This window comes from Primulina tabacum, chromosome 13 (genome assembly GCF_025594145.1).
Source record: "Primulina tabacum isolate GXHZ01 chromosome 13, ASM2559414v2, whole genome shotgun sequence".
Lineage (NCBI taxonomy): Eukaryota > Viridiplantae > Streptophyta > Magnoliopsida > Lamiales > Gesneriaceae > Primulina > Primulina tabacum.
Genome location: NC_134562.1, coordinates 36,821,839 through 36,848,421, shown reverse-complemented (window position 1 = coordinate 36,848,421; position 26,583 = coordinate 36,821,839). Strand labels below are relative to the sequence as shown.

Here is a 26,583-nt window from a genome sequence, read left to right as displayed (position 1 = left end):
CCATCTATCTCAAGAACTGCTTAGAAAGTACTCCAGAAAAAGAGGGTCTCCGAGATGCACACTCAAGGTGGATATTTAGAAAGCATATGACACAGTGGACTGGGACTTTATGCTTGAGGCACTCACATTGCTGAATTTTCCTGCCAAATTCATTGTTTGGATCATGGAATGTATGTCCACGACCTCGTACTCTATTTCCATTAATGGCCAATACCATGGCCACTTTGATGGTAAGAGAGGCCTCCGACAAGGGGGTCCACTGTCCCCATTCTTATTCACTCTTTGTCTTTAAGCGTATGGCGAGATCCACTTCTTTCGAGTTCCACCCAAAGTGTAGAAATTTACATATCACACACCTTGCTTATGCGGATGAATTGTTATTATTATCCTGAGGTGATACACACAGTGTTTCTATGATTATGAAATGTTTGAATGATTTTGGGAATATGGATGGCTTGAGAATTAATCTGTTGAAATCATGTGTTTATATGGCAAGTGTGAATTTGGTTGTGCAAAACGAGATTTTACAGATTATAGGTTGCAGTCAAGGGGAAGTCCAATTCCGCTACTTGGGGATTCCACTGGGATCGAGAAAACTTAAAACAACGGATTATGGACTTCTGGTGGATGCAGTTGCGGCTAAACTTAATTCATGGCCTCGACACTCACTTTCGTATGCAGGGAAACTTGAGCTAATCAGATCGGTGGTGCAGGGTGTGGAATGTTTTTGGTTATCTATTCTCCCTATCCCCTCTTAACATTTTGGATGCTATCTATGTCTTTTGTAGGAAGTTTGCGTGGCCTTCCAAACGTCCTCCTATAGCGTGGAAAACACTATGTAGACCGATTGAAGATGGGGGATGGGGATTGAAAAACCTTCGTGCTTGGAATGAGGCTTTATTTTGTAAACTCTTTGGAAAATACACTTGAAGAAGGACAGCCTATGCTCTGCTACGATAGAATATTGTGCTCATATTTATTTCAGGTGAAGCATGTCGAAGAGTATTTGGGATGATGTCCGTGAATGGCTGGGCATGAGGAAGTGTATGGGATCGGCGAACATTGCACTAATAGCCTTCCGAGGAGTCTACCGTGGTAACTCGATCCTCAATAGGATGAGAGTTTTGGCACTAGCAGGTACGATTTATCATATTTGGAATGCAAGGAATAGGGCAACATTCGTGAGTGAAAAGCCGGATGTGGGAGCTATCATCAAGAAGATCAATATTTTAATCTTTCGTTGTATTTCTAGTGTGATTATTGTGGTAGCTGATTGTAGAACATATTGACCAGCTGTAGAGTCTGCTCGTGTGAATTTTCCTGAGAATATTCATTGGATTTGTACTTGTACTATCTTTTTATCTTATTTAATTAAAGTAATTTTATTAAAAAAAGAAAGGAAGTGAATCGATCAATTAACAACTGCACATACATATATGAAAAGATAAAACTGTACAATTAAATTTTTTTGAATTTTTTATTTATTAAAATATAAATTATTTTATTTTATTTTGTAAATGTAACTATGGTTAACGTTGGAAAATCAGGTAGGAAATGAATATAAATTAGACTATCGAGTTTCATTGAATTTATTCTCTATGCTAGCATTTTATTTTATTTTTTTATCAAAGTGATTTATTTAAATTCACTGGTTGCTTGTGTCAATTGAATTATTAAATCATTTAGAGTGTATAAACGCATTTAAAACTTTGAAGTGAGACCAAATTTGCGATTGGGCTTCGCGACACTAACTTTGGATACAGAAAATCGAGGGTGGGGGTGGGTCCTTGCAAAAGTTGGGTCAAATTTAGACTTTAGAAAAAGGACAACTGTCTTCTTTGTCCTTGATATATGCTTTAATCTATCATATTCTCCCGTTTTAAAAGCGCAAAACCAAATCTTGTATCACATTCGGACAACTGAAAATCAGTTTCTCGGTCTGTTCTTTAACGTGGAATCCTTTTCCTCGTGCAAATCATATGCTATATTACACCGTAGCTAGTAAATAAATCAAATACAATCAAGATTTGTTGGCAACAACCAAAAATAAACAATAAGAAACACATACACGTGGCAAACCGTCTTTCTACGACATCGCTAGCGAATTTAATTAGGAGGTTGGTCGTTCAAATATTAAGCTTTTCAACTCTAGATCCACTCTTCGCCTCATCGTTCTTCTGCCTGTTGATATTGAGCCACGGGTGCTGCAGACATTGCTTTGCGGTTGGTCGCTTCTCAGGCTCAAAATCGAGAATGGGGCAGAGAAAATCAGCAAATTCACGAGCATCGTCGCCAGAAAATTTAAATTTTTCAACAAGTAGTCGATCAAGCGTCAAGTATTTTAGCCTTCTGATCCTCTTCAGATCGCCATATCTGTCAAAGTAATCTTTGGACCGTGCTCCACATGTGGCAATCTAAAGTTTAAGAAGTAGGAATCCAGACTGAGCAACATTTGTAGCAAACATAGTTTATACCTGTATAGAGAAAAATATGCATGTACCTTTCGCGGCATCTTCCCAAGGAGCTCCATCATTAATGCGAGGTGATCCTGCAACATCACACATCAGTGTAATACAAGAAATCGAGTGCAATCACTCGTAGTCATTCCAGTTTATAAAAGTTGATGTAATATTAGCTCATCAACAAATTTTTCGGAGGCTTGAGGATGAAAGATCGCGAAATGCGTAAGACAGTGAGGATTTGAAGGCTGTGTTCAGTTTTATTCCCCAAAGTAAGGTACTGGGACACTAAAACCTAGCCAAGTAAACGGCAACAAAATGACATATTTATACCTGCAAGTTCAAGAGTTAAATTTGAAGCATTTACAGCAAAAATTACAAATAAATCAAGAGTTCTAGATGCAGTTGAACAATTTGTCCACCAAAACTTAAAAGTCTTTAATTATCTCAGAAAGAGAAATATAACATCTACTAACTTCGTGAGCAACACAAACTATATGGGTTTCTTGCTATTGACATCTCATTCACGCGATAGCAATTTAGAATCAAATCATATCTAAATGCGGTACCTCATCCTCACTGAAGCCTTGTCCAGTCTTGGGAGTAAACATCATCTCACCCGTGGCAAGTTCAAAAGCAATGCAAGCAAAAGACCACATATCAGCAGAAAAAGAATAACCAGATTGAAGTACGACTTCTGGAGCTCTGTATTGCCTAGTTTGGATTTCTTCAGCAATTGGCTTATCAGCCCAACAAGCATTTCCAAAATCCACAACCTTACATCTTAAGTCAATCCCATCTAAGCTTCTAGCAGGTTTTGGCATCACTCCTACTCCTCCCATGGAAGCTCGCCTCTCTGATATCCTTGCAACTGCTCTTCTCGCCCTTCGTTTTAGTTTTTTCTCAATAGTATTTATGGTTACTCCCCCATTGGGATTACCCTCTGGCCTTTCAAGAATTGGAGTCATTCCTGACCTAATTGGATCTTTAGAAGGATTAATGGTTGAATATAAAAGAATGTTTTCAGGCTTTAAGTCTGTGTGTATAATTCCAAGTTCTCTATGCAAATAATCAAGAGAAGTCAAAATGCACTTGCATATCTCCCTCACTTTATTGAATTCAAGACCTTTATAGCGGTTATACTTGATGAGACGCAATAAACTATCGCCAAGAAATTCCAGGACCATACATAAATGCTGGCCATTTGGGCCTGCATGCTTGAAGTGGTCCACCAAGTTGACGACACACTTAGTATCTACGCCATCACCAGCAGCAATAGCAGAAAGGACTTCAATTTCGTGAAGAGCAGCTTGACCAAATTGTGGTGCACTTTTCTGTATCTTCAATGCAACATATTTCTATAAGAAATTAAACAAACAAAATTTTAGAAAGTTCACAAAGCCGTTACATCAACCATTCAAACACGCCACTGGAACTGTAAAGCATACAAAAGAATGACAAATTATGTTAAGCCGATCCACAAGTGACAAATATCCTTATAGTTAAGAAGCTGTTCACCATATCCATGTCTAAGCCACAACAAATCTCGACAGATCTCAAACTTCTTTAGTAAGACACATGTCCTTGGTTATAAATCAGACTATAAGTCTAAGAGGAGAACCAGATTCAAAAGGTTAGCCATCCTAAATAGGAGAGACTTCAAGCTTATTTGCAATTGCTTTCATTACCCTATCCTTGAAGATTCGACGTAGCCCACTTTTAAGGTCTTAATTAACCTTTCAACATTCAGTGCATATACCTAGATCCAGCTTGTAGTATAAACATTACCATATTACCAACATTGATCCGATGATAGATTTTTTCTAGGTCATTCCTTAAGGCCTCGAACTTCTTAGCTACTCCATGATTGTTTGCAGAACCAATGTGGGATACATTTTTGTACTATAAATTAAAATCAATGCTTCAATTAGTACTATTTAATTTTATGAAGAAAAATTTTACAAAAAAAAATAAAAAATTGAGGCTTTATATTACTTCCTTAAGTTGCTTGCAGGCATGGCTCAAAACATGACAAATAAATGACAAGTTGCAATTAAGTTAGTAAGTGCCCAATTGATCAAGTAGGGGGCACCAAATAACACGGTTTCAACTGCATTCATGGTAAAAACTTAAATAACCAGATGCTTCGAAGGTGGCTACATCTCCTCCTCAGAAGTAACTAAAATCACCACCTCATCAAATATGTTACAGAGTCAACTTTTTACCGCGTACACGTTCTATAATAAAATATTCTTCACAAGATACGTATCACTGGCACCAATACCACCCAGAACAAGATTCGATCTGACATCGAACGCCAAGTTAATAGGCCAAGCTAATCTAACAAAAATCAAACCATAAACAAAAGAGGAATTTGAGCTGCATCACTCGGGAAGGGAAAAAAAACTCAAAAGCAAGATGACATACAATCAACAAGCTTAATAAAACAGGAACCAAAACGCGGCAACTTAAAAAGAAGCACTCACGGACGACTGAGTATCGTAGGCGAGCCAAACGGTTGAAAACTGACCCCATCCAAGTTTCTTCTGGGCGAGATATCGGCCACCAGCGAATGAATCGCCGATTCTCACCGCATGATACCCACCTTTTCTGTACGAATCGATCTCTTCATCCTCTTCTTCCGATCCTGAAGACGACGAGGAGCAACCTGACATGATCGCAGCTAATGCAAATCACAAATCCCCTATCTACAGATTCGATGATTGATCGCCAATCCAAAAATCAAATATAATATGCCTAAATTTGGTCGGGCTTGTAGACGAAGATCGGGAGGAAAAGTGGGAATGGAGGAGCGAGCTAAAAAGAATAACAATTATCGCGTTAAATGCGTTTTCTGTTCGATTAATTGTCATCAGATATATTTAGTAATAATATAATATAATAATTTAGGTGAAAGGTGGCCTTCCAAACGATACTCTCTCCACCTTTTGCTCTTGCTTTTAATTTATTCACACAATGCTTAAATTCTTTTAAACTAATTATCATATGCACACAACTTAACTACTTCTATAGCTTGTTTTTTTCACTAACGTAACGTTCACAAAATTATCGTGATATTGTCTCACGGTTCGATTTTATGATCCATGATATTTTTATAAATAAATTTTTATCAATAATTAAAAAAACCATATAGCTACGGTTAACGTGCAATCTAAATATTTTAAAATAGTACAATATTTTAGACATCATATTCTGATCATTATATTTGTAGATACGATTTCACAAATAAAATATTTTGATCATTATATTTGCCAATATGAAAGTCAATTGACAAAAACTTGTGTGAGACGGTCTCACGGGTCGTATTTTGTGATACAGATATCTTATTTGGGTCATCCATGAAAAAATATTACTTTTTATGCTAAGACTATTATTTTTTATTGTGAATATCGATAGGTTTGACCCGTATCATAGATAATGATTCGTGAGACCGTCTCACAAGAGACCTACTCAAGTCAATTATATACTGATATAAACTCCAAAGATTTTCAATTCAATCCAATTTTACAATCAAATTAATTGGGAATTTTTTTTACTCATGAATGAGAAAAGTGTTGAAATAAATTATTATGTTTATCAATAAATATTAATATAGTTAAAAAATTGAAATAAAATAGGCAAAAATTTGTGCTGAGACAGTTCTCACGGGTCGTATTTTGTGAGACAGATATCTTATTTAGGTCATTCATGAAAAATATTACTTTTTATGCTAATAATATTACTTTTTATTGTGAATATCGGTAGGGTTGACCCGTTTCACAGATAAAGATTCATTTGATCTCACAAGAGACTTACTCAATAAAATAATAGTAAAAAAAGAAAGATAGTATTTAGTTTGATAATTACAGTATAATATTATTTTTGGCGTTTATATATCTGATGGACAATAGGAATCATATATTAAATAATTAAATTTGATAAATGAAGCAAATAGGTAGAATTTTCGAAATATATAATAAACAATGCGTATTAAAATGCAAAAGAATAAAGTAAATATTATTATTAATTAATTATTGATATGAAAAAAGAATAAAAATAACAAAATAATAATAATAATAATAATAGTAAATTACGCTGTACTATTACACCCACCAATAATAACGCCGACACACAGTGCTGACCTGTGCTTCAAACACGAACATTGAAACCTCAAACCGCCCACACGGCTCTGAAGTCATCGTCCGAAAGCACGAATCGACTCACTTTGCCTTTGAATCCTCCGATCTGCCAATTCATTACCCGACTTGCTGCTAAAATCTTACAGTTCAAATCGGATTCACTGCGCTCCCTGAAATGTGACCGTATGTAAATGGTGCAATCTGGGTGGTTTTGAATTTTTATCGTATTCGCTTTTTTGAAATTTATGTTAGGGTTCTTGTAATTCCTCTCAATTTCACTAAGCCACTTGGAGAATTACTGCTCGGGGGAACAAGAAATTGAGATTTCGCAGATACGCTGTGCAATCATGGAAAAATTCGAGGCATACTTTCAGGTGGCGGACACGGATCGAGATGGTCGGATTAGCGGAAACGAGGCTGTTGCCTTCTTCAAAGCATCCAATCTACCCCAACGAGTTCTCGCCCAGGTCCATTCATTCATTTACCATTTATTTCTCTAAAATAATCTCTCACAGTCCTGACGTCTCATTGATTCTGATCTCAGTGTTCGCTCTTTACTTGGTACTTGTTACTTTCATAATTAAATTAAATTCACTCTGACTTACGGCATTCTGAATTTTGCTAACCACGATACTGATCTTCATTTACATCACTTGCTAGTTTTGAGGAACTATTTTCTGAAATTGTATTTACCATTTGAGGTAGATGGGCCAGTAAACTATCCTCTGTGAAAGCTGTGGTTTATTCAAATTTGAAAAGCAAGGCCTGTAGAAAAGGTCGGTTGGCCTTGCCTTTTTACATGCAACGCGGGCCAACTCTTGTGATCAAATCATGTATTCAAATTGTTACATGTCAGCTCAAAATGTATATCTCTGGGTATGATGGTTTCATTTTGACTGGGCCTGTTTCCTTTATATTGCTTTACTTCAACCATCCACCTGTGTTAGATTCCCAAGTTGGACAAATCGATTTTGGAGAATCGCGCCTCTCTGCTTCTGTTTTTTGTTTAACTGTCCATCTGCCCACATTTGTATCTATTTCTATTTATCACCCTAGGCCTGTGAGGAGTTGTACAGATAAGGGTAATAGTCAGGATTTGGAGGTTAATATTTGTAATAGTAAAAGTTATGTAAAAGGAATATACACAATGTCGAAGGTAGTGAAAGGGTAATTGACTAGGGGTAAAGCACAGACTTCTAATTGGGATCAGGGGAAGGAACCATGTACTTTCCCTCTCTTCCTACAGAAAGCTAATATCCTCTATATTTTCATGTGAGTTGAAGTTGTCAAATAATTCTCAAACTTTGGGCTATATAATTTGTCCATAACGCCTGGGGACAGTGAGAGATTTCAACTCACAAATTTATGCTTTGAAGGGGCACTGCTTATTTTCTTCCACTATGTGGTACTGGTTTTTCCAGAGAATTCTTCCAGATCCTTGGTTGGGGTTTACTGCCACAGCTATTCCTTGCTCTCTGATGTGATGCCAGCTGCCTAACATATTTTTCTTATCTGACCTTACAATAGTTCAACTGAATGAGAAATGGTTTTTGCTCTTGCAAATATATTTACTATAGATTATTTGGTGATCCTGCAACATATGAATTGTGATTGAGGGTGAATGCCTGCATGGATACAACAAGGAGTCAGGGATTTGACTGATGTTTTTGAGTGGTGGAGTTATTATTACTTCAACATAATCGTGGTAATGAAATATTTAGACCTAGATTCATTAAATTTTGGGGCAGTTTTTTGAAAGACCGTACTGTGTGTTTTGTTTTAAGAATAGCCCTATATATAAAGGGGAGGGCTATTTTTAAAAACAAAACACACGTGGGTCAATCGACTGTAAGTTCCTCTTAAATTTACTTGTGGTTCTCTGCTTGTCTTCCTTTTGAATTTACTTTCTGTAGTTTGCCCTGGAAAATGACTTCAGTGGGGTATTGTGCAGGTATGGACGTATGCTGATCAAAACAGAACTGGTTTCCTAGGTCGCTCAGAATTTTATAATGCTTTGAAACTTGTTACGGTGGCACAAAGTAAGCGAGATTTGACTCCAGATATTGTGAAAGCTGCTTTATATGGTCCAGCTTCAGCTAAAATCCCTGCTCCGGAGATAAATCTTGCAGCTACGTCTAGTCCTCAGTTGAATTTGACAGGTGGTGCACCTCCTTCACAGTTGAGTGCCACTCCAATCTCTAATCAAGGTGTTGGTGTGAGTGGTCCACATGGATTTCAATCTCATCAAAACCAATTTGTGAGACCACCTCAGCCCCCAGCTCCTAGTTATGGCTTCCAGTCTCAACCAGGTATTTCAAGCCAAGGATTGACTGGGGCAGGTTCTATTTCTGTTCCGCATCGCCCTAGCTCCTCTGATTCATTTTCTGGTAGTACTAATGCTTACTCTGCTGGAATTTCCTCTCAAGTCTCCAACAGGAGCCTAAGTTCTTCCACAACAGAGGGTGGATTTGGACCTACGTCCCCGTCTACGGCACAATCAAAACCATCAGAAATAACTGGGTTGGTGCAGTCTTCTTCATCCAAGCCAAATGATACTGTTTTCTTGGGCTCCCAGGTTGGAAAGGAAGACTCAAAACCACATAAAGCTTCTGGAAACGGCTTTTCTCCGGACTCAGTTTTTGGGGATGTGTTCTCAGTGACACCTTCTGAACCAAAGCAGAACTCCTCAGCAATTGCATATTCTGCTGGCAGCATACCTGGCTCGTCAGCTGGAACTCTACCTGCTAAGCCAACTGTTGTTTCTCAGCATCCAGCTATTCAAGCTCAACAATTCGAGTCCACAGGGAAAGCAAATCAACAAATATCAGCTAAAAAACCCCCTGTATCTCCTGTTCCTGCTGGAAATCTTCTCTCTGTTCAACCTCAGCCCCCATGGCCTAAAATTACTTCGTCTGATGTTCAAAAGTACAGCAAGGTATTTGTGCAGGTTGACACCGACAGAGATGGGAAAATTACTGGTGAACAGGCTCGTAACTTATTCTTGAGTTGGAGGCTACCACGAGGTATGCTGTACTTCATCTAAGTCCTAAGATTTGGATTAATCTTTTTTCTGGTTTAGATTTTGGACTGGTATATGCCTTTTTCATGTACTTGTTTCCTCATAATGTGAAGTCAACTGTCGATGTTGAATGGGTATAATATATTCTTCTCAATATGAAGTTGCGTTTGATTTTTGGTAAAATTGATTTTGAAGTGTTGTTATAATTTGATTTATGTTTGGATAAAGTATCTTTGATTTAATGAAATATTTATGGTTTGAAAAATTATATTAGATTCGTGCATCTGAGATTATTTCTGGGCAAGGTGACAAATGTGTAATGAGTAGAATTGGCCTGCTTTACCTGCTACTTTGGTGGCTTATATTTTTGGTTAGGATGTTATATTTTAATTTGAGCTTTCTTATGATATTAACTAATTTTTCCCGTGAAGCTATTGTTTAAGTTTTACTGCAATTAATTCATTGATTCATGAAGTAGAAGAGCTTTTGATTTTTACTGGCTGCTGTAGTTTATTTAACCATGCCGAAAGCTTCAAAAAAAGGAGGTGAACAGAATTCTAGTACAATTTAACATTGTAGACAAATTGGTTGTTCAAGATTGTGAAACCAGTAACAGTAATAACGGGTTTGTAATGAGATGAATTGACTTCTTTATTCCTTCTCCAAATATGATGGTTTTTACTGCCTAAGATCCAAATAAATGTGAATTAGATTTCGTAATCATTTTACTCCTGAAGCCTTCTATTAAAATGGAGAAGAATCCAGAGACAAATATTGCAAATATAATGAATTTTTAAAATTTACCATATGTTCGTCCTATCCTTTTCAATCTGTTATTTACTTCTTTTTTATGTCAATATAAGGATATCTTATTTCAAATTTAGAAAGCCTGAATTTAAATTGTAACACTGGTAGCAATGAGGCTAAGTGCATTCCTGATTCTTCACATTTTCTGGATATTTTTAAGAAACGTTCTGTTTTGTTAATTGATGCACGTTTTCCTTGTCTTACTTTTGTTGTTTTATTTGTTTTAATAGAGGTCTTAAAGCAGGTCTGGGACTTGTCTGATCAAGACAATGACAGCATGCTTTCTTTGAGGGAATTCTGCATTGCTCTCTATTTGATGGAACGATATAGGGAAGGGCGCCCTATTCCAGCAGCGCTTCCCAACAATGTTATGTTTGATGAGACATCATCTGCCTCCACTCAACCTGCTGTGCCATATGGCAATACATCTTGGAGACCAACTACTGGTTTATGTTTTACATGTCAAATCTTTGGCTTTTAATTGTGATTCTTATTTGCAACCCCTCATATATTGTCGTCTGTAATCAGGCTTACAACAACCTCTAGGGACTAAGAATGCAAGGCCAATTTCTTCTGTTGGTGGAGGCAGGCCTCCTCGTCCAGTTCCTGTTCCCCAGCCTGAGGCAACAGTCCAACAAAAGCCCAAAGTTCCTGCTCTAGAGAAGCATCTTGTAGACCAACTTAGCACAGAGGAACAGGAGTCCCTGAATAAAAAGTTTGAGGAGGCAAAAAATGCAGAGAAACAGGTGATTCTTACTTTTTCCAGATATTCTACGCTGCTTTCTCCTTCTCCGTCCCATTGTCCTTCCTCCTTTAGCTACCGAGTATCAATTATGACCATGATTTTATTCTTCGATTCTACAAGTTTAGGATTCTGTGACTCTAGGTGTATCTAGAATCTAGATATGGTGTTCTAGGTTATGCGATGAGTGTACATCTAGAGAACCTTTTGATGATCTATGACTGTTTGCGGTTTACTACCTGCCAAAATGCATCGTTTACTAATACACATAAAACATTTTGAGAACGGATACTTCAGTTAGCTTTGAAACATAGTGAAATTTTGAATTTGACAAAGTGAAATTTTGAATTTATCAAACAAATGCTATGCGTATTAGTCTATATTACGAGTATATGACGGTGGTCATAGTGGTTGTGTTTTCATCTTGCTTTTCTTTTCCTCGGATTGGGATAGGATATGCTGGTCAAAATAATAATGTATGATACTTATTCGCGGATATGTTCTCATCACGTCTTTGCCTTTTCCTTGGTGAGTTCTGCTAACGTTCCAGAAGTAGATCGATATTATTAACTTATAGTATTTGTCCTCTTGGAGATGTATTTTCATTTCGTGTGGTCTCATTGAGTTTGGATTGCAAATCTTTTCTCTTTGAGTTGACGGCAATAACTGATTTCAAGTGTTTGACCTTAGTTTGTGTTTGGATTGATCAATTTGAGATTACTCCTTCCAAATCAAATCCATCAAATATCAATCCAAATGCACTCGTAGAGCCTTTTTCAAGTTCTGGTATCACAATTGTGAATAATGTAGCTGTTTACTAAATGGAATTCACTTTTCAGAGTAAACTAAGAAAATCAGAGGAATCAAACCAGCGCCGTTCAAAAATCAACTCCACTGTGACATGTTTCACGTGCAGTGTTAGATTATTTTGTAGTAAGAATGATATTTTGTAGTAAGAATGATTGTTCTTTCTATACGTTGTTCCATGATTTTAGGCTTGAATTATGTATATTTCACATCTATCATGACCTTAAGGTTCTTGTAATGCTAGAGTGTAGAATGCTTTGGTGCTAATTCTTGAGTTACGAATTAGATTATCTAATCCATCTGGTTCCTATCCGAGGCATTAGTTTCTTTCGACTAGTTGCATTTATGTGTCCCATCAGACCCAAGTGATCTACAACCTGAGAGAAGAATAGGTTAATCTGAAGTTTTTTTTATGATCTTACAGTTGATTATTGAATTTTTTGCTGCTGTTTTAGATTTCTAGTTTGCACATTTCTTAGGTTACCCAGTGTGGCTGATTCTCATTAGAGTAATGCAAAGCGAGTTCATTATCTACTTTCAGAAACCCTATTGTGGTTTTACTTTCTATTCACTTACATGTCGATCTTCCTTTGACCATTATTATTGGACGTCAACATCGAGGATTGTCAAGATTTTTAAGGTTAAGCCGTTAAGTTTTGGAGGCGTATAGCTTCATCTATTTGTTTGTGCTTTTGTTTTGTTTATATTCTTGTAAAGCATCAAGGTGCCATCCGGACTCAAATGATAGAAAAAATTCATTTTGATGCCAATGCTAAGGTTTTCCCACTCTTTGTACTGGATAACCATGATGCTGACTTAGGACTATAGCCTCGTCATGGTGAAAAACTGTAAAGTGCAATTTGGACAACCACCTTGTTTACCCTGTTCTGGACCTGCTTCCTTCAGTGTTTGTGTTATTATGGATGTTGAGTTGAGTTGAGTTGAATTAATTGTTTATTCTTATTTGTGTATTCCATGAATTCCATTTAAGTTAAATGTCTGTTGTTAAACTGATGATGAAATATGCAGAAGGTGTTGTTTATCTCTGGTTTAGTGAGAGCTCTCATTTTTCCATGAGGATTACGTATCCCTACAGTTTGGGCTTATCTCTATACTAGTTAGAAAGAAAAGAAAATGAAATAAAAATCATTCGCTTCATGTCTCCGTGAACCTTCTCTTATTCTCCTTCTCTTATTCTTCGTTTTTAATGCAGGTAGCAGATTTGGAAAAGGATATTTTAGAAGCTAAACTGAAAATTCAGTTTTATCAAACCAAGATGCAAGAACTTGTGAGTTTTCTTAATGTCAGTTGCACAATGATAATGTTGGCACAATCTGATCTAGGGAGCCACTATTGAATCTTCTGATGACCTTGGTCAGATCTACTAGTTCATTAATTCCTGTCTTGATTTTGAGCCCCAAAAATAAGATATATCATATTATCTTAATCATGTTTTCAAGCCAAAATTCTTTCCTAGGATGTGACTTTTATCTCTGAAGCAGCATGCTTTGGGAAAATGAAAAAGCTCAACTGAGAATGCATCATATGTGGCACTTTTTAATACTGCCATTTTCTGCTAGATACTATACAAAAGCCGATGCGACAATCGTTTGAATGAGATCACCGAGAAAGTTGTAGCTGACAAAAAAGAGGTATTGCTTTTAAAGACGAGGTGCTTTTCCACTGATGACTGATATTTGTTGGACTCATTTAACTGAACCTTTATCTAGGCTGACTCATTAGCAATGAAATATGAAGAGAAGTACAAGAAGGTTGGTGATGTGGCATCTAAATTAACCATTCAAGAAGCTACATTTCGTGATATTCAGGTATTTTTGTCCCTTTGTGTCTTGCAAGCTTTCCATGCATTTGGAATGTTTAATGGTTTCGGTTTGATGACTCTGTTTTTAGGATAAAAAAATGGAACTATACCGAACAATTGTCAAATTGGAACAAGATAATGCCGATGGTATTCAGGTATGTTGTTCCTTCTATTAGTTTCATGTCATCAAGATGAGAATAGATTTTCTGAGCCTGAAATTGGTAGCCACAGGAACGCACAAATCAAATCCAGTCAGACCTTGAGGAACTGGTAAAAGCGTTGAATGAACGGTGCAAAACTTATGGGTTACGTGGAAAACCAACCTCACTCGTTGAGCTTCCATTTGGTATGTCTTGTTAAGAGCAGGTCTTGATGCTATCTGATTTTTCCACCATCGGTTATAATTGAAATAATAGGGGTGCCATTTTTCACGTCTCATTGATCTTAGTTGCTAAAATTGTGATGTATTAGATCCTTTACACTTTTCCTATATATCTGGTTATTGATGATATCCTAAATAAAAATATTAAGGAGTCAAAAGACGGTATATTCCATTGAAATGATCTATATCTTTTGAGCGATGCTATCGATGGATTCTGACTTAATGATTATTATCTCGGATGAATTTCTTTTACAGGTTGGCAACCTGGCATTGAAGGAACAGCTGCTGATTGGGATGAAGTTTGGGATAAGTTTGAAGATGAAGGTACTCTTGTGGTCCACTGTATAGTTTTATTTTCATGTAAAACATATTTGTGGCAGTTCGGCATTTAATCGTTTTTCACATAATCCTCTTTTTTTTTAATACAGGATTCCAATATGTCAAAGAGCTTACGCTTGAAATTGAAAATGTGATTGCACCTCCAAAACCAAAATCTGCATTGATTAGAGAGAAAGTTACTCCATTGGATAACAGTGGTTCTGCAAAGTCACCATCTGAAGACAATAAAAAATCAGACATGCCTGGTTCTGGGGACAGATTACCTCAGAATGAGAGGCCATACAATCAAAACTTGGAGCAAACAGTAAGAAGTCCACCAGACAGTCCAGCAGGAAGTGCATTTGATAGCCCATCATATAAATTACCAGAACTGAAACTAATGAAGGATGTCAATATAAATGGCTCACCATATGGATTTGACACCCCAGGGTTAGTGGGTAACTAATGATGTTTTTCCTTGTTTTACACAGATATGTTAACTTTATACGTATTTCTACTTGAATGCTTTGAGTAACCTTCTAGAGCTGAACTTCGGTCCAAAAGTTGTTTTGATCTGCTAAAAACATTTGTGGTCATTTGATCTATAATTGCAGTGGATATGGTAGAGCTGAATCTGTACTTTCTGGGGAGAAAGGTTTTGATGAGCCAGGTTGGGGTTCTATTGATTCCCATTATGATACTGTTGCGGCATGGGATTTCAATCCTGGCACTCCTAAGGTATTTATTTAATTGAAAAGTGCTTTGATTTCCAGTTGGTCTTTCTATAATAGTTCCCTTATTCGAATCTTGCTGCTGCCTCAACTTTGCCTCCATGCTGTTCAATCCAGGATTCTGACCTTGAGAGACGTAGTGAAAGTTCTTTATTTGGTCCTGATGACTGGGCATTAAACCCAATAAGAACTGGATCTAGAACCATTGACTCAACTCCAACGCAGGGTCCATTTTTTGATTCTGTTCCTAGCACTCCGCTCTATAACTCTGCTAGCATATTAGATCCAGTTAGAACTGGATCTACAGGCATGGACACTCCAAAGCAGGGTCCATTTTTTGATTCAGTTCCGAGCACACCACTCTATTATTCTGCAAGCTCTCCGCACGGGAATAACATGTTTTCCAGGAATAGTCTATTTGCAGATTCAGTTCCTGGCACACCAATGTACAATTTTAACACTTCTCCTAAAGGGTTCAACGAAGGTTCTGAAGAGCCATATTCGTTCAACAGTTTCTCAAGATTCGATTCTTTCAACATGAGTGACAGTGGTCCTTTTGGTTCTCGTGAGTCTTTGACGAGATTTGATTCAATGCGAAGCACTAGAGATTCTGAAGTTGATCAAGGATACTTTCCACCCCAAGAATCCTCCTTCGCAAGATTTGACTCATTCCAGAGCACGGCAGATTCTGATTATAACTTTGGCTCGTTTCCTCCAAGAGACACGTTTACTAGATTTGATTCCATGCATAGTACTCGGGACTCTGATTATAGTCATGGTTTCCCTTCGTTTGACGATGCTGCAGATCCGTTCGGGTCTAACGAGCCTTTTAGGACATCTCTTGAGGGTCGAACTCCGAAGAAAGATTCAGATAGTTGGAAAGCATTCTAGTGTTGCAATTTTGTCATTCTTTTTTGTGGGCACATTTTTTTCTTTTTCCCTCTAGAGCTTGTTTCTTAGGATTATGTTTCAGATTAGGCAATTTGCTTCTTCCAGTTGTCGCGATTTTTCCTTTTATGTTTTTACCACTTGGTTTCTTTTTTCCTCGGATATTTTTTTCGTGTGTTGATAATAGTATAGTATTATTATTATTATTCATTATTATGAACTTGTTTGATTGTAAAATTTGTGTAACATTATGATGGACTTCTGTTTGTTGGTATGTGAGGTGTTCATTCACTTGTGCTACTACATTTATTTCTTAAAGAGTTTTGCAATCTCGGATTGGTTTAAGAAATTCTTTTCAGTCCGCGTGCCCTAAGATTCGGTCCCTTTCACCCCCATTCTGTTGTGTTGCACGAGATGGCTGGATCCAAGAAAATCTCTTATTAAATCATTTTTTGTAAGAGCTTAAATTCTTCCATAACAAGGAAAATATGACGAGCAAAACCCCGAGTGAAGAGCTAAACAAATCATTTCTACAATTTTCTTTCTTTTTAAATTTTTATCTTACAATCAATAGGGGGATAAATATTTTGTTTGTTTTTGCTACAACTTACCAATTCGGAACATGCCACCGGGAATGACAAATTTATCATCGGAAGCATTCATTAAAAACAATGATCAAATAATTTCATCAACTCGAAAACTAATGAGCACCCTAAGCCTGGTCACAATCCGTACACTTGAAAGATTTTCGCAAAAAAGCCGAAACCTCCAAAAATTCAAACCCAAAAATTTGCAGAGCCATAGAAATCTTAAATCAACAAGGATTCATCTGTTGCGCGGCTTCGGTGGTAATAAATGACTCGGATCATGGAGAGATTCAGATTTCAAAAACCAGTGTACACTACCGCACAGCACATCAGTACAATTCTTATAACCAACCAAACTACCTGAACTAGTTTGATACAAGTAGAAGCAACATTACACTCGATTATTAAGTAGCTCACAAGGATTTTAAATCCAGCACAGTTAAGTAAACAACTTCAGACATTTGTAAAAAATATCACATTGGAATTAGATTAAGTTAACCTCGACGAACAAATAAACTAAGGGATATAAATTTTTCCAATCTCAAATTAAAACATTCTAAGACGAAAATCTAACTGACCACAAAACCAAATCCCCATTATTTAATAGCGTATTCGGGAGACAAAGAGGTCTTAGAAATGGAGAGTGGGGTGCAAAGACTGGTCTTAGAGATGATGAAGAATAGATTTTTCAGAATAACAAACACGAACTATCATAAAACAAAGGTTCAAAGTTCAGTCTTCTACTTCTATGATCCATGATTTAGGATCCATACTCCATAATATTTGAATATGCCTCATCCAATTGTAACCCAAAGAATTCCTTTTCCAACACCACCTCAGAATGCAGGTACAAGACAAAGATCCACCAACTCAAAGAGTAAAACAAGATTACAGCACAGAGCAAATCATTACCTCTGTATTTAGAAAAAAAAATCATCAATCCAAAATATTCGAGCAATTATGTTTTTTCTTCCTTTCAATATCTTTGTCGTTTGGATGCAAAACCTATACAAAGAAACAACCACCACAACCTCCACGCTGCAAGAAACACACAAACACACCCAAAAAAAAACTAGTAAAGTTCAAATTTTTTTCACCCAGTTTAGCAAAATTCGAAACAAAGTTTGAAATCCCAACAAGCTTCTTAATCATTCAAAAAAATCGGTCAAATTCAGAAAAAAGAAGCAAAACTAAATAACGCGAATCCCACAGTCATTTCAACCACCAATTAACTGGAAACACATGTCGAAAATCAATCAAGCTCCTTCTGAACTTTAATCCCCATGGAATTCGCTGTCCCGATAATCGACCTAGAAATCGCTTCCAGCGACATGTACTGACAGTAAGGATCGCTCTGCTTTATCTTAGCAATCTCGTACACGTGTTTCAGGGTGATCGTAGAGGCGCTCACGTGACCGGGCCGGCTGCTGCCGCTTTCGATGCCAGCCGCCTTCTTCAGGTACCACGTGACTGAGGGGGATTTGACGGTGAACTCAAAGGTGTTGTCTTGGAAAGCCGTAATGGTCACGGCCATGGGAGTTTCGGGTTTGTATTTCTGGGTCCTGGCATTGAAGTCTTTGCAGAAGGACATCAGATTCAGCCTATATTGACCTAGCGCCGGCCCTACCGGCGGAGCTGGTTTTGCTCCGCCTGCGGGCACGGTGAGGCGGATGGTTGCCACCACCGGCCGCCGGATCAGAATCTCTTTCAACGTAGACATTGTTGGAATGCCAGTGGGCAGGGTGACACACTACCGGAGCAGGGATCCCAAGTGGGTTTCAATCTTTAGGATTTACTGTGGACTTTTATTGCGGTATTTTGTTTTTTAATTTTGATCATTTTAAATTAGAAAAAAACTCATGTGAGATGTTAATAGTATTATTTTTTATTGTGAATATCGATAGTGATGATCCCACTCATAGATAAAGATTCATGAGACCGTCTCACAAGACACCTACTCTTTAAATAAATAGTTAAACTTTTACAAATTTACCCACTTTTATTTCCTTTTTCCCCGTCTATCACCAATTAACACAATTTTTTCAAGTGCATCTTTTTTTATATAAAAAATTATTATTGATTATTAGTTAAAAAATTCAATCATAAATCTCAATAAATTATTTATCAACATAATGTTTTGAACTCGAAGAGAGAAGTTAGTTATAATTAAAATTGAACTCGAACCTCGTCTCAAATTTTAAGAAAAAGTTGTATGTGCAAACGATTAGTTGGTGAAAGACTACAACTAGTAGAATGATGCGTTATTGGCTGTGAACTTAAACAATCTACTCATATATAGTACTTTTCTGCAAATCTTTCTTCAAAATTTCCTTCATCTGAGGTGACTCCATTGGTTTCAAACATCATTCTGCTCCTCCTCTTCTGAGATTTAGGATTCTCAACACGAGGTGGAGGATAAGGAGAGAAACAGACCACAACCACCGTAAGATTATCGCATGTGTTGCGATTGAGTGCCTCAAGAACAAGTTCTCGGGAGCACTTCCCAGGATCGTTATGCATCATCAGCGCCTTCCTTACAACGGTGACAGCATATTGACTACTCATGACATCCCATAGACCGTCACACTCACAGCCAATTATCAAGAATTAGTCTTCTTCGGTTAAGTTCACCTCTTCTATCTCCGGCTCTAAGCTCAAGGGCCATTTTGTACCTTTAGCACCTTTCATATGCCAGTCACCCGAAGCTCGTGCTACCGATAGTTGGCCATTGAGATAGCCATCATAGTCATAGATAACTCCCCCTAGCTTTTCTATTCTATGTTTTTCAGATGTGCAGTTGGGCTTGTGATCTTTCGACAATTCTATTGCTCTCCCTCTTCTCCCGAGAACTGCTCGAGAATCCCCAGCATTAACGGTTACCATTGTCCTGATTGTAACAGAACAAATAAAGAATGGAAGTGCAAGGATCAAGGCAATATTGTGGACAAGTCATTTTAATGGCTAAATATATTTTCATAATTTAAAGTTGCAAACAAATTAGAGGATAATGTCAGTAACACAAGCTCGATTCATTACCTTCCTAACATAATAGCAGTCAGAGCGGTGGTCCCAGACGAGTGATCAATACTTTTGGCATCTGCCAACGCATGATCCGCTTTCACAAAAGCATTCTTGATTGCTCTATCAACCCCATCCGGGAAAGGTAAGTCCTCGATGATGAAGTTAAGAATGTTTCTGCTAGCAAAAGACGCAGCACCAACACCACCATGACCATCAAAAACCTGAAAAAATTAACCACACTGTAAAAATTGTTCAAGTAATCATATGATATGGATTAGGTGGTTTCTTTGAGCTCATTTTTTTCCATATTATAAGAGCGCCTAAAAATTTGTGAATCGAACACATAAACAAGACTGTTGAAGATGTCCGAAGATAATAAATTGAGGTAGATATGAATACGGCTTGGTGAACTTGTTCAAGAATTATAATTATTTATCGCGAATATTATACAAGGTTTCTCCATTTAACATGAAGAAATAATGTAAGCTAAAAAATAAGTTACATACCCCATAGAATGCTCCAGGTGAAGGAAAGCCATTAGCTGTACCAAAATGTTCATGTAGGTTATCTACACAAATTTACTTATCCTCCATAAATGTCTTTGGCCCTATCTCAGAGCAGCTTCCTGAACGATACATAGGTAGAAACACAGAAGCCTTTCATGACGGTGACTTTAAACCAATTTCAGTTGTGTGTTTCTAAACATGCAAATAAATTAAACTTCGTTCCATGTGGTGATGCAAGACAAAAATGCTTCAGATCGAATATAAAATCTTACTAAAAATCAAGCAAGCCTTATCTCAAACAGGCTATAATCTAAGCTAGACTCCAAATACACCGAAAACTTGTGACATGCCGAAGTAAAACGACCTTTTAACATTATCATACAAGATCAAAACTAATCCAAAAAAATAACCAAGCCACAAATAATACTTGCAATATTAGTGAATATGATTGGAAGCAATCTAAAGAGTAGTGAATTCCATCAGATTTCGAATCTATTTTTTTTACGTCAATCCAAATAACAATGACACCCCACATTTCAAAACAAAAACTTACCTTTGAAATCAAGTACTTACTCACCAATGAAAAGGTATAGGCCAAAGTTTCATGACTGATGCAATGCCTCATCACCGGTGGCAGTACTACTTTGGCTTGGCCGCCTTCATCATGATTTTCTTGGATTTTCTTTTCAAAATTTGACATTTTTTATTTTCTTTGCAAAACCCATTTTCTAATCTAGCTTGACAAGATGATGAGTCTGTTCACCCAGCCATTTAATGTTTTTCCTTCAACACCAAAAAGTTAAACCATCCCACAATAACAGCATACAACCTTAATATTTTCTAAACTGTACACCTCTTTGTTTCTTTTTATAAACTGGTACTAGTAATATAACAGCCTCCAACCTTGTGAATTCACACAGAACTCATTCATTATATCACATTTAAAGAAGAACCAGGCACAAGATGAAGCATACAAGATACATGTAAAAATATCTCAGAAGAAAATAATCAGTTTTGTGTACAAATTAAGCATATTAAAAAATGCATGCGCCAGGAAATTAAGAAGCTGAAGAAGAGTGTATGACAAGTTGAAAGAGAAAACTAATATCCGGAAAAAAAAAAGGAGAGAAGAAAATGAAAACAAAGAATGGCAGTAGGAGAGGATGGAGAGGGATGGCCTATAAATGGCAAATACTACTTTCGTCGCAACTTTTATAGGGAGACTGAGTTGCTTCACTTCAATCGATTGAATCTAATAAAATGTTTCGAACATTTATATTGTCTATTTTAATTATTAACTTTTAAATTTGGGTTTCTCATCGAATTTTTATTGTTTATTTTGATCAGAAATCATAATATTTAATTAGAGAGAAAGGTTTTTAACAAACAAGAACGACACCTAAATATTATTATCGATTAAAAAATAAGTTTATTACATTTATGTCTTTTAATTCTAAAATTATGAAACAAAGGAAATTTTTGTATGTTTGTCATTTTATGATTTTGGTTGCTGACGTGACACTAATGTAGCGATGAAGTGTCACTGACATGTATAGTGGCACATAAACACTTACGATAAAAAACTAAAATTGCCAAAAATTGGAAGATGCAAGATTTATATTGAAATATGATAATATAAATTACCAAAATCGCAAAGATACAAACACAACCAAAACTGCAATTTTCTTTATTGCTTTATTCCTCACTTGATTTTGTGTAATTTCTAAAATATTTGTTTTATGTACCTAGGCTAGAAACTAATTTTACTTTTATTTTTCATAAGTTCCATAGATTTTGTTTTTGTTCGAATAAGCTCCTTAGTTTGAGAACTAAACCCTTCCTCCCCCCCTCAACTTTCATAGCCATTAAATAGTATATAGTATTTGCTTCAAATTGATTCAAAATCAAGTAGAAAAAGGGTATTTTGAGAACGAAAACCATGCAGTTAATGTGTTTTTTTTTTTTATTTTTTATTTTTGGTACGACCTAGAATTATCTGTTTTAATTTGCATAAGAAACATTACAGGGTCCTTTCGATAATTTATTTACTATAATTTTTTATTAAAAATGTGCTGAGTTTAGTTGAGTGTGTGAATATCAAATAAGTAATCTATCCAAACTTGTCAAATATATATAATATTAACTATGAAGAAAAACTTTTCATTATACAATTAAGTACTATTATGGCAAAAAATGTGCTTACTAGCTAGCATATATTATATATATATATATATATATATATATATATATATATATATGAGTAACCAATAAAAATTAAATATCATTTGAGTTACAGGAATATTGATGGTCTCAGTGAGGTGAATTTTAATGAAACTCAGTTCAAATTAGTCATAATGTTATTTTTTGGATAAGGGTGATTGTATATCATCAGAACCACCAAAATTAACCATTTATTTCCCGATACTTGCAACTTTTTAAACTTCAACATAAAATAATATGAAATTGGATTGCTATAGCAAGATAATATTAATGAATAAACATGATCTGATGAATATATATAAGTTATAACCATCATTTAATTTTTTAAAAAGTTTGTTATAACATAATAATATGATCATAAGATTGTAAAGATTTTGGTGGGAAATAATATAATCTCACAGTACCACAGACAACCAGATATAATTACATAATTTGAAGCTAACCAACGTTCATGCATGCATGCATGATGTATATATCTATCTTAAAAACATCAAACCAGTAATAATAAAACAATAACTATCCCAGTATAATTACTCCTATATATATCTTCCATTTTCCACACATTTTTTTGAGAGCTAAACTTTGAATATCATGATCTCAAAATGATCGATACATACATAAAAATGTTACTTAAATCACCGATATTTGACCAGAATCACACCCCGTAGCTAGCTCCGTGGCCATCAGAAGATATTTATCCCAGCATACATATACACTTCAGGATCCCCGCCATTGTATCATGTGCAGAAGAAACCTACATAAATTATACGCACGAAATTTACTGTATCATGGTGTACGTGTAGCATGGAATGTACCTCGACGGGGCTGAAGTTGGCTAGCTGCACACGGTTCGACATTCTTGAGACGAAACCTTGGGAATTTTCAACAAAGAGCCTTTCACCTTAAAATCACATGTGATCACGATATCTTTACGCTCATTCCTCGCCCAGCTGTTGAACTCGATCGATGTCTCGATCTCTAATTGCATGGATTTTGTCTCATCTGTATCGGCCAGGCTTTTCTTGATTGCTTCTCTTAGTGGCGCCCCACAGCCGTACAGTGCAATCGGGATACGGATTGGGTTATTGGGTTCTTCTGTGGATGATGATGGAGCCCCTCCGTGCCCAATTTTCTTGTTCTTGAAAACAAGAGAAGATTTTCCAGCTCCAAGGAAGGAAAAGGACATCCTCCCGTTAGGGTTTGTTGCGTGCAGCGTGATGTCATATTCTGGCGGGCGGGTGTGGCTGAGGGTCTTATTAGGGAGAGGTTGCTCCAAATTCTTGGAATGGAATTGTGTGAGCTCGAATTCCGGCGACTTGGGGTTGTACAAGGTGGCACGGAGCACTAAAAGGGCGATCCCGGCCACGATTCCGAGGAGGATGAGAATGAGAAGAAGCCAACAAATGATACGCGAAAAGCCGCATTTCCTAGATTTCTGAGGGAAGTTACGGGTGTGCTGCTCCACGATACGGGCGTTTTCCGGTGGTGGGATGCGGTAGACTTGATTGCGTGGGATCTGAACCACATAAGTTCCGGGGTCGTTGGCCGGTGGTGGGACATCCCGCTCCTCCATGGGAAGATGAGGAGCGGTGGTCTGGTTAGGAAAAGAGGCAGAAGCGACGGTGTATATTTTTTGTATGGGAATATTGGAGAATGTTTGCATGCATGGGAATAGGGAGTGGAGATCGATTGGAGAATGGTGGGATATGGTTTTTGTGGGTACGAGAGGAGAAGGCCATAAAAGTTTTAAAATTGAACCAATGGTTAATGTTATTAATTCTGAGATACTGAAATGATTAATTTTTTGTGTCATTATTTGTTTTAATAATTATATATATATATATTAATAAAATATTAAAATTTTAATAGAAGTCACATGACGCACAAAGTGGCCTTAAATTATATGATTTTATAATTTTGATTCTATAATTTATTTTTGCATCGTCTTTTCTAAGTCTTTATCTATAGCTTTAGAATTAATTGGTCCAATATCAATTAACCCAGAAGGCAAAAACTTGTGTGAGATGGTCTCACGTGTCGTATTTTGTGATACAGATCTTTTATTTGCGTCATCCATGAAAAATAATATTTTTTATGCTATGAATATTACTTTTTACTGTGAATATCGGTAGGGTTGACCCTGTCTTATAGATAAAAGATTCGTGAGGCCGTCTTACAAGAGACCTACTCAACTTAGAATTACCATCTATCATGAATTAAAAAATTGTCATAGGTCATAACAATATCTATATCTTTATTCACAAAATTTTATACAAATATCATGTTTAAAGAAAATACTCTCTATCATATATGGTTTTATGTTTTATAGTAGTATAGATAACTAGTATCAATATGGAATTTTATCGTTGTTAGACTCTTTGTAATTTTAGTGATCTAATAGTCAAAATTGAGATTTAATACCATATATTTCAAGTTTTTTTTGTTGCCAATTTTAGTCTTTGTTTTGTAAATCGAGAGTATATTGATTTACCATTGCATAGAATGAGAATATAATTTAAATTGCAAAAAATACAACAAGACAAATATACAAGACTGAATGAAAATTTGTATTCGAAAAACTTTCGACTAAAACTTATCGGATAAAATATTTTTTTTGTCCATTAACTTGTCCAATTTTTTGTTTTGGTCCATTAAGTTTTAAAATTTCGATTTTGGTACACTTTACTTTTAAATCTTGGTCCAAATGGTGACTGACATATGATGATACGTCAGTTAATTTTTAATGTCACGTCAACATTGTTAGATGTCACATCAGTAATTTTAGTTGATATGTTTCTATTTTCATTGAAATAGTCGAAAATTAAAAATTATTTTACCAAAATCAAAATTTTAAAAAATTAATGGATAAAAAAAATTAGACAAAATAGTAAAAAATAAAAACTATTTTCATCGCATCAAAATTTTAAAATTTTCTATTGTGTCCAAAAGTTTAAAATTTTCTACACAAGTCCAATTCTAATTCGTTATTTAATTAATAAATGTTTTTTTTTTAAATTAAAAGCATCTTTATATGTTGAAAAAAAAGTTTGAATTACTACTTCAATAAAAAAATTATCTTAGATTAATATCATTGAGGCCCTTCAATTTTTTTAATATATAAAATTAGCGTAATATCCTTATTATTTAATTAAAAAAACAAACTAATCAAATAAAATTTAATAAAATCAATTATAAGTTTTATTGGTGGTATATATATATTTAATAACTTATCAAATGATTTAATCATGAATTATTATGAATTGATGATAATGTTTTAACTTTTATGCTCATATTTTACTTTATACAAGTTATATTTTTGTGATTTATATTAATCATAATTTGAACAAAATTCCGGCATCCACCCCTACTTATTATTAAGACTAGTTATTCTGTACACGCGATGCATGTGTGTACAGTCTTTTTTATCATTATCGATGAACGAAAGTGAAATTTGGCAAATTATGGAGGGACTAAATTGATATTTGAATTGCTGAAATAAAAAAAATAAAAATAAAAGTGTGTGTTGAAATTTAAAAAAAAACAAAAGTGTAATATCAGTATCATATAAGGGTAAAGTTAAAAGAAAAAGTCAGTGTCTTTCCTAGGTGGTTAATACATGTCCTCAACTTTAATAAAATAAAATAAATACAGATCTTATGTCAAATAAAATTTTAATTATAATAAAATATTTGATTTCACCAGTATTAAATATTTATATAAACGTGTACAAATGAAACAATTACTCATGTATTTGTATATGCACCGTGCACGTCCCAAGTTTATTATTCACATGAAATTAAATTTTACTGAAAAAATATTATTTAAAGTTAGATACAAATTCTCTATTAAAAAAAATATAAGTTATTTGAACAATTATAGTAAGTTATTTGTAAGCGAAAAAAATTAAAATATTTGTTTGAATAATATTTTTTTTAAAAATGCTCTCCAAATATGGTTTTTAAATAAAAATTGAAATATATATTTTATTTTTTTAGAATAAAAAATACGAGTTACACAAGAATTAAAAGATTTTATAAGTAGCATGATTTTAACGAAGAAGATATTAAATATATTAAATAATATTAAGGATATTAAATAATATTAAATATGTCCAAAAAATATATTATATTTAAAT

At 35.5% G+C, this 26,583-nt stretch overlaps 4 protein-coding genes and 1 pseudogene across 5 annotated transcripts; 1 reads left to right on the top strand and 4 right to left on the bottom strand.

Moving 5' to 3' along the window:
* Positions 1-1,940: 1,940 nt before the first annotated feature.
* On the bottom strand, positions 1,941-5,324 carry LOC142522597 (uncharacterized). The gene is made up of 4 exons (XM_075626088.1): positions 4,946-5,324; positions 3,029-3,817; positions 2,501-2,548; positions 1,941-2,414 (listed from the first exon to the last, which is right to left on the bottom strand). The coding sequence occupies exons 1-4, from the start codon at positions 5,132-5,134 to the stop codon at positions 2,127-2,129; spliced, it is 1,314 nt and encodes a 437-aa protein (XP_075482203.1). The 5' UTR covers positions 5,135-5,324; the 3' UTR covers positions 1,941-2,126.
* Positions 5,325-6,568: 1,244 nt separating this feature from the next.
* On the top strand, positions 6,569-16,417 carry LOC142523259 (uncharacterized). Of its 2 annotated transcripts, none has more exons than XM_075626990.1 (13): positions 6,569-7,065; positions 8,550-9,621; positions 10,655-10,870; positions 10,953-11,170; positions 13,187-13,261; positions 13,554-13,625; positions 13,704-13,802; positions 13,885-13,950; positions 14,027-14,141; positions 14,433-14,501; positions 14,606-14,945; positions 15,110-15,233; positions 15,344-16,417. In XM_075626990.1, the coding sequence occupies exons 1-13, from the start codon at positions 6,946-6,948 to the stop codon at positions 16,115-16,117; spliced, it is 3,360 nt and encodes a 1,119-aa protein (XP_075483105.1). In that variant the 5' UTR covers positions 6,569-6,945; the 3' UTR covers positions 16,118-16,417. The 2 variants fall into 2 exon arrangements, with proteins under 2 accessions (XP_075483105.1, XP_075483103.1); XM_075626988.1 differs by having other exon boundaries at positions 14,021-14,141.
* Positions 16,418-17,777: 1,360 nt separating this feature from the next.
* LOC142523332 (uncharacterized) lies at positions 17,778-18,521 on the bottom strand. Its single transcript, XM_075627087.1, has one exon. The coding sequence runs from the start codon at positions 18,419-18,421 to the stop codon at positions 17,954-17,956; it is 468 nt and encodes a 155-aa protein (XP_075483202.1). The 5' UTR covers positions 18,422-18,521; the 3' UTR covers positions 17,778-17,953.
* Positions 18,522-18,990: 469 nt separating this feature from the next.
* LOC142522100 (putative protein phosphatase 2C 47) lies at positions 18,991-20,999 on the bottom strand (annotated as a pseudogene).
* Positions 21,000-23,283: 2,284 nt separating this feature from the next.
* Positions 23,284-24,021, bottom strand: LOC142522098 (NDR1/HIN1-like protein 13). Its single transcript, XM_075625256.1, has one exon. The coding sequence runs from the start codon at positions 24,019-24,021 to the stop codon at positions 23,284-23,286; it is 738 nt and encodes a 245-aa protein (XP_075481371.1).
* Positions 24,022-26,583: the final 2,562 nt, after the last annotated feature.

Excerpts from the sequence above, each read along its gene's own strand:
- LOC142522597 (XM_075626088.1), bottom strand. The coding sequence starts at position 5,134 with ATGTCAGGTTGCTCCTCGTCGTCTTCAGGATCGGAAGAAGAGGATGAA. Across the intron at positions 3,818-4,945 it reads CCTACGATACTCAGTCGTCC|AAATATGTTGCATTGAAGAT; the intron begins GTGAGTGCTTCT and ends AATTTCTTATAG. Across the intron at positions 2,549-3,028 it reads AAGGCTTCAGTGAGGATGAG|GATCACCTCGCATTAATGAT; the intron begins GTACCGCATTTA and ends GTGATGTTGCAG.
- LOC142523332 (XM_075627087.1), bottom strand. The coding sequence starts at position 18,421 with ATGTCTACGTTGAAAGAGATTCTGATCCGGCGGCCGGTGGTGGCAACC.
- LOC142523259 (XM_075626988.1), top strand. The coding sequence starts at position 6,946 with ATGGAAAAATTCGAGGCATACTTTCAGGTGGCGGACACGGATCGAGAT. Across the intron at positions 9,622-10,654 it reads GAGTTGGAGGCTACCACGAG|AGGTCTTAAAGCAGGTCTGG; the intron begins GTATGCTGTACT and ends TTGTTTTAATAG. Across the intron at positions 14,142-14,432 it reads ACTCGTTGAGCTTCCATTTG|GTTGGCAACCTGGCATTGAA; the intron begins GTATGTCTTGTT and ends TTTCTTTTACAG.
- LOC142522098 (XM_075625256.1), bottom strand. The coding sequence starts at position 24,021 with ATGGAGGAGCGGGATGTCCCACCACCGGCCAACGACCCCGGAACTTAT.